Below are 12,277 nucleotides of genomic sequence, written 5' to 3'. Positions count from 1 at the left end.
GGCACATTAGAACAGCTGCTTATGCCCTTCGATTTGACTATGGAAGCGATTAAAGTGTCGTGACGAAATAATTGTTCGAGTGTATGAAACAAAGAAATACAAATCGCCTAAAACCCGTTGCATTTTATGACTTGGCAACAATTACGCCAAGACGCAGAGAGAAAAGAAAAATCCAACAATAAGACCCTGCAATGACAAAAATGGGGGGTTTTTGTGGGTGGGTGGAGGGGGTCGGCTCCAGGTCGATTGTGGGGGGTGTAGGTGGTGGTGGGGGGGGTATTGGACTGGCAATAATAATAGCGTGGAAAATGGGTTAATAAAATAATATTTTATGGACTCTACGCGCTCGAGTTTGGCCAAGTTCTGCTGCAACTTGGTAAGAGCCAAGCGACACGGGCCACAGTCGCTAAATAATACCATGCGAAAAATTGTAAAAGCAATAAACAAAAATGAAATAAACAGGGTGGGGATTACGGGTGTTACGGGTGGACCTCTGCTCCCTCTGTTTATTTAGAATTTAAAACCTGGTCATAGGCTTTCAACACCAGGCGTTGCAATCAAAGGTGAGCTGGTGACGACATAAAATGAAATGAAAAGTGTGTGTGTGTGAATAAAAAAAAAAAAACAAAAGAAAATCCCCGGCAAATCGAATTCCGATCGAAACTAAAGGGGGAGCAGGGGGTATGGGTCAGAGCGAGGGTGTTAAATAGCAAGAATAAATAAATAAAAATATGCACGTCTGCATAAGGTACACACGCTCCATTCCGTCTCGTTTCATTTAGGGCTTGTGGCTTTGACAGGCCAGTAAAACCGATACGGGAACCCATCATGCAGCAGGGAATGGCATGGATTGGTAAGAGGTGAGGTGTGTGTGAGTGTGTGTGGTGGTCGGAATTCTTTGGAGGCCACTAGAAGACCGGCCAACCAACCACGTACCTAGGCCATCGCTCACCCACACTGAACATCCATAAATAAAATGAAAACTCCACCGCCGTAAAGGGGAATCAGTGATTTTTATGAAAGATGTACGACCAGCAGCACTTGGGATGCGGATCTGCTGGATGCGTATGCGGATGCGGATCCGTGGCATTGTGAATTACATTGTGTGCGATTTGTGAGTACGCCCTCTGTTTGCACTTCTGCCACCTAATTGAACCTTTCAAATTGCTCCATAAGTACTGATCAAAACAACCCCTGGACGGTGGGTGATGATAAGCAAATCCCCTGCTCGAGTTCCATTGTCCACAAACAGAAGCACACGCACTTATGTTCGGTAGTTTCCCAGGATGTGATTTCCATTGTGATTCGTTTTGGTTAATTAAAGCATCACCCGAAATACAATAGCTCCATTGACTAAACTAAACACATCATTCCACATTGGTGCTCATCGGGTGCCAGGTCGGCAGTGATAAGCGATTTGTTTGGATTGCCCAAAAAAACACTACCGATGTGATAAGCCCACAATCGGGGCAACAATCGAATAGGTCGACCGTGATCGCTTTGAAATTGGTGTACGTTTGTGTGTACTAACCGATCGGTGATTAGTAATTTAGCTATATAAATTGAAAACGTAATAGGCAGGTACGCTCAGGGTGAACAAATGCAACCTGACGTCGTTGCAATAGGCTAACCTTTCGCATGGAAACGAAAATAACAAATCTTGGAAACGGATACTTGAAATTTAAGTGCTATTGATATGCCTTCGTATCAGGCAGGCAAAGCAAATTACCCTAATAAAAGTATGATCATGATTACTATTGATGTGCATTTATTTCAACGCAAACTAATTATCCCAAACACACACACACACGCACACATACAGACACACAGAAAATGAAAACTTGGAAAACTGGGGAAAATTGAAAAGACCTTTGAAGTGGAATTTTTAAAACGAATTAGCCTAGAGAGCGATTACTGTTGTGCCTGGAGCTGCAATCGACGAGTGCGCTAAACCGACATAAATAACACTCATAAAGTGATATAAACAAACACCCTCGAAACTGGCTTGTGTCTAACTATCCATCCATCTATGTATTTCCTTTTTTTTCGCGATACATTTATTGTAATCACGTTTCTATGGTTGTCAAGTGTTTAGAAGTGTAGATAAGGTAACTAATCTCGTGCCCCACAACTTTAAACTTGAACCACATGGCGAGATACGGAAAGTGCTCCCTTGACACACTGTTTTCTTTTTTTTTTTTTTTTGGTCAAGTAAGATAGCTGGAAGTGAAACAAAAAAGAAACAGGTATACCGACGAGAGAGATTCTGGTTTTTAATGCAAGGAGAAACTTTCCCGGCGGCCAAATGAAAATGTTTACAGGCCCCGCGTGTAATGCAATTTAAATGTTCGAGTATATTTCTCTGTGTTTTTGGCCACTCATGACCATCGCATTCATCTTCAAGATGGCCCGAGAGGATCGTGTCTTGAAGAAATGTGGCAGGCATTCACACCTCTGCTTCTCTCTTCTCAGATTTCAGTTTTCAGTTTTCAAAATCCTGATTTTCGGGGCCTTACTACAGTCACACGCACATAAATAAGTACGGTCGCGTTATGCGCAGTCGGATAACACGCGTGTGTAATCATCATTAATGTCAATCGTAAGGTACTCGTAGTATATGGGGCTTAAATGGAAATAATATGCCTGCCTCCGATCATCATGCGATAATCACACACTTGAATTTGCTGGATAAAAGCGTGCATAAGGCTAACCGATAAGTAAATAGTGCTATCCGATAATTACGTGTGTATAATACAATCCGCACTCTCTTTGATTGATTGCACTTTTACCATATCTACATAGGCATATAATATAACATACATATATCATACCATACCAGTTCCATTGCACACATATGCCACATGTGATATGTGTGCTATATAGCGCATATGGATGTCGTAAAGTCGAGGTAATTGCCCGGCGGCCTAATGAGAGATTTGTCCGGCAATTAATACGACTGGTCGCCAAAGCTAAATCGCCGGAACGACTTCATTGATGATTGAGGCCTTTTTGTGGGCAAAATGAAAATGAAAATGAAATGAAAATGCAAATAAATAACAAACGCACAGCGAATGCGGCGGCTAACGAACGAGAGTGAACTTTGAGGCGTGCCAGGCCAAAGAAAGTTTGCTTTCATGCAAAGCACAGAAGTAAAGAAATACGAATAAAAACTATAAACAATACAACTATAAACTGAAAGACGAAAAACGAAAGTCTCGTTGTATTTCGCCATTCAATTGGCAGGCAAAATACACATATGTGCCATATCCCGGAAGTGGTTACTAAAATCATCATCATTCCAGCTCGTTTTCGCAATCGAGAACTTCTTTTGCTTTTGTGCTTACTGCTGCTCGGGCGCGTCAATTAAAAGCAAATCAGGAAAGCAATTTAACTGCAAGATCATAAATCCGCTTTGTAACGTGCCAAAGTTCCATGTATATCGTCAAGTGGGCTTTGCACACACATCTCACTTGTTATTTCATTTCATTCTTTAGCCGGTTTCTGTATAACCCAATTGCGGCGGCGGCATATTCTCGCACTTTCCGACTAAACTAATTAAATAAACAATACCGCAACTCGGAATTCGAATAACAAATCTCGCCGCCAGACGCAAACTATGCTTTTAAGTCATTTATCAATGCGTTTTGTTGGCAAACAAACCGTATAGTGTGTGGATATATGGATATAACCGGCTGACTCTGCTGGCTGCTGGATTAATTTATATGATTGCCGGTTGAGTTTCGTCGGCCTGCAGTCCGAAACTTAGACCCCATAAGGTCAAAGCATTTTTAATGCAACACCTTGAGAATCAACGGTCACCACCAGCGGCAATCCAGTAGTGGCACACCACGAATGCGAAAACGAATACGATTACGAATAACATTCGACCAAAAAAGAAAACCCGTTTTCCCAACCCCCTCCTCCACCGCCACCACCACCACAACCATGCGACTTTTATTGGTAATGAGTGAGGAGTAGTGGAGCAGCAGCAGCAGCAGCAGTAAGAGTAGTGGAAGTGAGAGGTGTTTTTGGACGACGGCTACCTGGTCGTGGCAGTTCCTTCTCAATGGGGCAACACAAGTAGCGGGTGCCGTATAATTGGCCGGAAAGTAACGTTGACGTTGGCCACTCTCTGCAATTAGAGGCCTTCCATAAAGCCAAGATTTAAGCTTGCCATAGTCCACAGAAGTCCAGTGGAGTGGAGTGGAGTGGAGTGAAATGAAGTGGAGTGGAGTTAAGTGTAGTACAGTGGAGTCAAGAACGCCACCTCGATGACCGAAAACAAAAGGCTCCACCCGGATTCGTTGAATGTTTATGGCGCCCAAGGGCCAAAAGCACACACATGCAAACTTGCCACACAGCCAGGCATTGGCACGCAACGCAATGTGGCATAAAGTTAAGAATAGCAAATAGGTAACAACAACAACAATATTTGCGGGCCATGATGAAAAGGCACTGGTAGCACACCATGGATATACTCTTAAAATGTGAGCTCTAGAACTAGCAAAGTTCTCATTGCCTTCTCAACAAATATAGCAAATTGTTTGGCTTTTGATTAGATCTAGTCTGATAATGATAAGAAGATGGCCAAACAATTACGCTGATTTAGCCCTGATAAAAGCCAGGGGGGAAATAATCTGATTTATTCACCAAAAAAGAGCAGGTTAACAATACAATAACAAAGCAACGAAATCTGAGAATGGGTCGCCTTTTCTCCACAGCTTTCTCTGCTCAAGGAAAAATATCGAGGTGCCATTGAATGGAAAAGGAACGCAATGTTTATACGTGACACGCAGAATGCAACAACGCACTTTCTTCCCAAACATGTGGCCCTTTTTCTCGTTTTGGCCAACAGCGCTGATTATGAATCTCATTGCCAGCATTCCAGTCATTAAAGCTGGACAAACGATTGGATTGTTAAGCAAAAGGGTCAACCCAAAAGTCACGTATCATTAAAAAACGTAAAAAAAAAGAATGTGTAAAGAATCCGAGACTGATGAGTGTAACCAAAACAGATAAATGCTGCGAACGCAGCTATCTTGATACAGCGTCATAAAATCCAGAAAATTCGTCGGTTCGTTGGTATTAGAACAAATAAAACGAGCGAGACCGGAACGTGTTGCTGATAAGATAATGGATTATTTAAGCCCTTTTCAAAACATACATTACACAGACTGACGCTGGGATGTGGATGTGGCCCAAAATTAATATTACCATATCTTGTGCGGTAGCAAATTGCATGTGAAACGGTTGAAAACCTTCTGCGGCATTATAAATAAGGCCTTATTTATTTACTTTTGGTTCTTGCGAATGGCCAGACAATTTAATTTATTTGCCTGCATTAGGGAAAATAACATATGAGCGGGGAGCGGGGAGCACGGAATCCTGGGTGCCCAGAGATCCTGGGACGGAACAAAGGCATGTCAGAGCAGAGTACAAGCAAGTTGTGCCCATTCTACACACAGATAGTGTAGTGAGTCAGTCAGTCAGTCAGATGAGGGAATCGAGAACGTCTGGGGAATTTACACGCTAAAAAGCTAGCCCATAGTGCAGCACACTCGCCGTCTAATTACTTTAATTAATACAGCAAAATATTAAGAGGTGTTTCCGCGCCTGTACAAATTGTCAGTTGAAATTTCCATATTGCTATTATACGAAATGGGCGTCTATTAGTTGATCTATTAACTTTAAAATATCACAGAAATTAAAAACAAATTAAAATCAATGGGGAAACGGGTTTACTTTTACCGATACCCGATATCCGATATCCGAGATATTCATTATATTTTTTCCACAGAACATGACAATAACAACATTCATTCCCAATTTGCTGCCTATTTCTCCCTACCTTTATTTATGTATGACATGCAAATCTTCAAAAATAATAAAATCCAAATCCGAATTAAGAACGATCCGAATTCACAACATGGTAATGGGTTTTTTCCACAGCATTTGTGAACAGTCTCAAATAAATAATATCACACTTGCTGGCAGCGGAAATGTATGGAAATCTTGGACACATTGGCCCAACCGCCCAGCCGACCGATGTCAAAGTTTTCATTTCATAGATTTCGTGACATTTCCTATTAATAGAAGGAAATATTCATTTCCTATTTATAGAACTGCACAGCTATGACGTTTCGCATAGCTCGATTAAGTGAACTCAAAACAGCCATTGGTTAACATTACTAGGCTACACTGTGCTCCAATACTTTCTGCCGAGTTATTGCATGCGTGTAGTAGAATAAATCACATTAAAAATTAAACACGACCCATAGAAACTTTTCGATATGCTCTGAAGAGAACTTGATTGGGTGGGTGGCCGGAGTGGCCAGGCCATCCAGCAGTTGCTGCTGAGCAGTTCATAAAGGACGTCAAGGAGCGGCTATGGATGTGTATGGTAGTATAGTAGTATAGTATATGGTGTTACTTACATTGAGCATCCAAATGGTCATCTCCTCGAGGACAATGTCCATGCTGCTGTGGGCCCCGCTGAGGGTGTAGTCGACGGCATTATCGCTGCTACGACCACGTGGAGCGGGCGGAGCGGATGGAGCGGTGGTGTTAGTGGTGCGACGCCTCATGGGAGACGTGGATGTGGACGAGGAGGAGGTGGATGAGAAGGAGGCGGACGCGGGGTGTGTGGATGCGGACAACGTTGTAGCTGCTTCTGATGGAGATGATGTAGCTTTAGTCCCGGGATTTACTGGATTTGCGGACAATGTCTGTGGAGTTTCGGTTTCTGCTTCTGTCGCACATGTTTTTGCTAATGTTCCCGATGATTTGTTCGATGCCACTGATGCTGATGCCACTGTTGTGTTGGCCAGTGTTGGTTGGCTGGCCTCGAATAAGCCGAGTAATTTCAAATCCCGTTTGCAACAGCATCGGCAAATGCGAGGCATTTCCAGTAAATCCTCATCAGCTGAAGCACTGCCACCAGCAATCGGTGGAGAAAGTTGCTCTTTGGAGGGTGCAGTTGATATCGCTTCTGCTGCTGCTGCTGCTGTTGCTCTTTCTGCTGCAATTGCACTCGCAGCTGATGCACTGCGTCTTCTTCGGTTGGCACTCATTCTGTTTTAGTTTCGGTTGTTCTACTTGCTCTCTCGCAGTTACTTAGTTTAATTAATTTAGTTTATTATTTGTAGCGCCAGCTTTTCGTTCTCACACGATGCGAGACACCCACGAAATTGTGTTTTGTTTATAAGGCTTTTTCGCCGATTTGTTCTCTCTCTTACGACGACGTTGCTTTCGTTTTGACCACGACTCGTCGACCACGTTGGAGACCTAAAAAACCAGAATGGGCCAGAAAGAGACATGAGAAACAGATCGGTTGGGAAACCTTTCGCCGCCAGAGCCATTTGTGCGTGTGTGTGTGGTGTGTGTGTGAGAGGCTTGAGCTCGACTTAAACTGCGAGCTTGAGTTTAGAGCGGTTCGCGTGAGCCAGTTTCTTTTAGTAGGCCAACAAGAAACCAAATCAGAATATATGTATGAAACTGGCGACGAAGCTCATTAGCAGGGGAAAAACCGTGGTTTTTCTGCTTTTCAGTTTCCAAATTCTACACTAAACCCAGCTAGTAGTCGGTCGGTTTTAAGGTTTCAAAACTCTACACAGAGGTTTAATGCGATACGATCGGTGTTTACGAGTTAACGAGACAGTTGCGGACTTTTTTCGGACACTGGCATTTCTACTTTTTAGTGTCTTTTCAAAAAAAAAATAAAGGTGGTAATTGGATGTGTATTATGAAAACAACGCGAAAACAGCGAAAGTCTGCACTATATTGCCTTTTTTAATTTCCGTCTACACGAATTTTATAGCATTTCCATTAATAGGTTTGTTTTGGTTCGTTTTAAGAAACTACAACTCAGCATCGGAATTATTATCAATTTCGAGACCGCAATTCTATTTACGTATTTCGGGTTTCGGACCAAAGTCTACACTTTCATGTGTTGGAAAAGCTGTAAGTATATGGACACAGCTATTCCCACACTTCCGTTTTATATTTTTATTTTCGGCTTTTCTTTCGGTTTTCGGTAAAAATTCTACATACGCCCCGTACACCTGCCCTTGTGGAGCAAAAATAAAACTCTTTGGCGAAATTTCTAGCCTTTCGGATGGATATAACCCGCTAGAAAAGAGATTTTTCTATTTTGTTTTGCGTTGGTTTTGAATTTGTTGCTGTTGTTGTAGGTTGTACTACGTTGTTTTGGTTGTGGTGTTGTTGCTTTTATTGTTGTTACAGCCGATGTGAGAGAGATTTTCTCGAAATGATCAAATTATATTTTTGGCGGCGGCCTTTTGCGCTCGCACACTCGCACAATCAGACGGACACACACGCACGCACACACTCACACATGAGTGTTTGTGTGTGGGGGGGGGGCAGGAATTTAAATTGATGAATTAAATGCAGGAAAACGCACACAAGCACCGGAATTTAAGTACGTCGGCCAAGAAATCCGTTACTTTTCCAATTTACATTGATTGCCGTTATTTGGCACAATCACAAACAATCGCCAATAAACAAGACGCGTCGGCGCGATACGATTTACAAATCTTTATCTTTGCGAAACGACACGATATGAGATTTCGAATTCTCCGACAATTTGTAGCGCCAACTAATAGTATTTCGTTAGCGGCGAGAGGGAGGATCGGGCGGTGTAACCGACGCGTTGGGAATTTGAATCGAACTGAAACCGCCTTCGAGCGAGCAAACCACTTTTGTTGCAATTCGAATAGCAGCGTCTGGAATTAACATGAGCGTAACAGTGCGCTGTTAGGCGGCTTAAGAGAATTCTCCCTCTCTCGCTCTCGCTCGCAGCACACCACGTAGCGCAGACTCCAACCGTGGTGGGTTTTGGCATACTGTGCGCCAAAACAAACCAAAAGCATTTGAATACTTTTTCAAAACATTACAATATAAACTTTTGAAAAATCTATAAAAATCTACAAGCTACAGTCAGAAAAGTACTGGTATCTCGTTCGAAGTTCAAAGTTGCAACTGAGACATCAATAACAATAAGTATGCACGCGGTTCGTAAGTTACTGAATATATATTCCAGTCACGCCCTCCCAAAATTCGATTTAAGCAGGGGGTTTTCCGGTGTGTGTTCATGTAGGCAGGAAAATTTTCCGAATTAGTTTCTATTCTGTGTCTTAGGCTGGAATGACACATTAAATTTTTGGCATTTTCCGGTGCTCATGTACGCATGCAATTTAAGTGTTCGCACAACGAATTTATATCATACTCGGATGACATGGCAAGTGGCTTAAACAAATATTTTGACCCTTTTTTTTCCTGCTTCTTGTTGAACCCGCTGCACAATTATGGCCGAGCAGCTGTGAACGATTAATTCTGGTAGATTGACTATTGTCGCTAGAAAAATATCTTAACCTACTCCATTTGCCTGCTAAATAGTTGGGGGGAGCAGCTGTCGAAATTGATAAAAATGAATGAATAAACCTGCAGCGCGCCGCTTTGCATAATTCAATGTTTCTGCTAAGTGTTGTTCATTTAATTGGATTGCGGCCAAAGACCCATTAATAAGCGAAAAAGTTTCAGGCCAGGCTTTAAACAAGTACCAAAGAAGTTAAACTGTAAGTTATGCAAAACAAATGCCGGGGGATAAAAAAGTTATAAGTCCGCGCGCCGTCTACGAGTAATTCCACAATAATCCGGACATTTTTCCAGGCCAGCCATACCTGGCGCAATTTCATTGTTCCGCCGGAGTGCCTTTAAATGTCCTTAGAATACCCACTGCATATAGGCAGCTGCGGTACCCACGTACTTGTAACTATAGTAACATCTTATGTCTTATGTCTTGTGTTTTAATTGACGACACACGGTGTGTTGTATGTTTCAAAATTTACTTACATATGTAAGTGTACGCTCGCTACAAACTGGCCATTATTATAATTATAAGCAAAATCTAAGCCTAAGCTGCTTTAATTATTGGCAAAATTATTATGTCAGCTTATGAGAAGCAATCGTCCTTTGTGTAATTAACCAAACTGTCAGTGCAGCACTTGTAATACAAGCGAATAAATAAATTATTCGACTTCATATAACACGGCAGTAGATTAATGATTAATTATGCTGAAAATGTCACTTAACCGGTCGGTGGCTTTAACGCAGCAGTTCATTTGGGCCATAAATTGAGCAGTTTGTTTGTTTAAATTTTGCCCCATTACCGAAGCGAAATGGTCCCTTTGTGCATTCCACCGAATCTCGATTGCAGGCAGGCGAACGCAAATAGAGGACTAATTGATTTAATGCTCCTTACTTTCCGCCATTAGCAGAAAAATTTACCTTAATATGAAATCATTGCCGTCGGCCTTCCTGTCCTTGCCCAGATTTAATTATGTATCGAGGCGGGGACTCAGTTGTGTTGTTGCACTGATTTAAAGGCCAGCATGGCATGGCAGCCGTAGTTTCTTTGCATGATAATGATGCGATGTAACAAAGGTCCTTAAATTTTATCTATGCGTCTCAGCAGAATGTGGGAAGACACAGTGGCATGTGCGTATGGTAATCCCTCATTAATTAGGGTACACACTGCGAGCTGTTGTTCTATGGCCTCCATAGTTGTCCTAATCATATAATTAGCCCCGAATGCCAAAATCGATACTTTTGAGGCACTTTCATCCAGTTGGCATTAGATCTAATCCACTGGTGGCTTGGCAAGGAAGCAGACGGAAACAAACGCACATGGATTTCCATGCTAATCTGGGGGATTCGTTAACTTTTCAAGTCGGTTATGAGTAAAAACAATACACATAATATGTATATGTATCAAAAATGCTTGCAATATGAGCGCAGTACTTGGATGCTTCAAAGGTAAGAACATAGTTATTTTAACTAAAATGGGCAAGGAATGGCACTCCGTTAACTTTCGAAAGTCATCGAAAGCGGAATGTGGGCGGTAAGTGCTGTAAGCGCAGACTCAAACCTTTGCAAAGAATTTCGAAAGGAATTTGAATTTATACACAACTATGCGGCGGGACAGAGAGGGCCAGCGAGTGGGAGCGAGACAGCAGCGGCATGGAGAGCACGTTGAAAAAATCAGCTGTTTGTGGGACAGCACCAAAACAGAAACAGAGATGGCAGAAGTAGAGCGCAGCAGACAAAGCAGCGAGAGCGAGAAGGAGACGCGCGTAAGAGCGAGTGCGTCAGAGCGAGAGATAAAGATGACGGTGGGGGGAGGGGGAGGGAGGTTAAGCACGCCGTGGGCTTTAAATTTCATGAATGCGAGTGGAAAAAACTGGGCAAAAAGAAATGCGAACAATGCAGAAAAAGGGGTAATGGAGAGAACGCAACCAAAACAACGGAATATAATAAGAGCGCTTTAAAAGCTCAGTTAAGCGAATTAATTTGCATGCCATTCGCGCGTTCTTGCACTCAAAATGTGAATATGTGGGTGCCCCCGACCCTTTGCCGCCCCACCCCCCGCTTCGCTCATCCTCAGCCCTTTTGACTTTCCCCAACGCTTTTCCTGCCAATTGTTGTTCGTCTCGGGCATTGTTGCCGCGTGCTCTTTGTTTTTGCGCTTCATTTCATTCGTCACTTAAACACCCCTCGTCACTTAGTGCCCCACCCCCCTAGGCCCACTGCCCCCCTGCCGCACAAAATGCAACATCCTGGCAGCCATGTGATGCCAATGCCGATTCCCTATGCCGATTCCACACAAAAAGGCTGCAGTAAGAGCCCTCGAGGACTTTCCACTTAGTCTCTTGAAGAGAACGCGCCACTTCAGAGTTTTCAGGAAGTAAGACAAATAATTGCCGTGGCTCGATTTAATCCGCCATTTAAGCGCATTTAAGCCGCTTATTCGGCTGCTTAGTACTTACGTTTTCTAGGAAACAGAAACATTCACATTCTTTGCCAGAAGTTAATCCGCCGCCGATAACGCCGCCGCCAGCAAAATAAGGCCGGCGGCCCAATTAACAACGCCCATGCAACGCGATAATTGGTTGCAATTTCCTCTTCTGCGATCACACAACGAAAGTTAAATTCAAAATGGGCTTTGGATATCACAAATTTTTACGAAATTTCTACACTGCGTTTCCTGCGAAATTTCTCTCAGCGGAAAAAACGCTGTTGCGAGTCTAAGGCCTTCACAAGGAATTTGTTGACTTGTCAGTGCGCTTTGAAGTTAGAGATGTGCAGGCGAATGGCCGCAAAATAATCGCTGGAAATGAGGCAAATTGATAAGCAGAGTGCACGCTTCTATTGATGAGCAACAGTTTTATTCAGGCAATTAGGTGCATTGTAAACTTAAAAG

At 42.8% G+C, this 12,277-nt stretch overlaps 1 protein-coding gene across 6 annotated transcripts in view; it reads right to left on the bottom strand.

The window, feature by feature from the left end:
• Window positions 1–12,133, bottom strand: part of LOC117145678 — a 36,744-nt gene extending 24,611 nt beyond the window's left edge. For 4 of the 6 annotated variants that reach the window (XM_033311415.1, XM_033311419.1, XM_033311418.1 and 1 more), the window contains exons 1-2: window positions 8,420–8,676; window positions 6,435–7,284 (exon numbers count right to left, since the gene is read on the bottom strand). In XM_033311415.1, coding sequence (XP_033167306.1) covers window positions 6,435–7,070 — 636 coding nt within the window. In that variant the 5' untranslated portion in view covers window positions 7,071–7,284; window positions 8,420–8,676. Of the gene's footprint in view, window positions 1–6,434; window positions 7,285–8,419; window positions 8,677–11,843 lie in introns of those variants that run through there. The other 2 variants (XM_033311416.1, XM_033311417.1) reach the window with 2 other exon arrangements.
• Between the last annotated feature and the right edge of the window lie 144 nt (window positions 12,134–12,277).

Source organism: Drosophila mauritiana, chromosome 3R (assembly GCF_004382145.1).
Source record: "Drosophila mauritiana strain mau12 chromosome 3R, ASM438214v1, whole genome shotgun sequence".
In the NCBI taxonomy this organism is placed as follows: domain Eukaryota; kingdom Metazoa; phylum Arthropoda; class Insecta; order Diptera; family Drosophilidae; genus Drosophila; species Drosophila mauritiana.
This window is presented reverse-complemented; position numbering and strand designations above follow the sequence as displayed.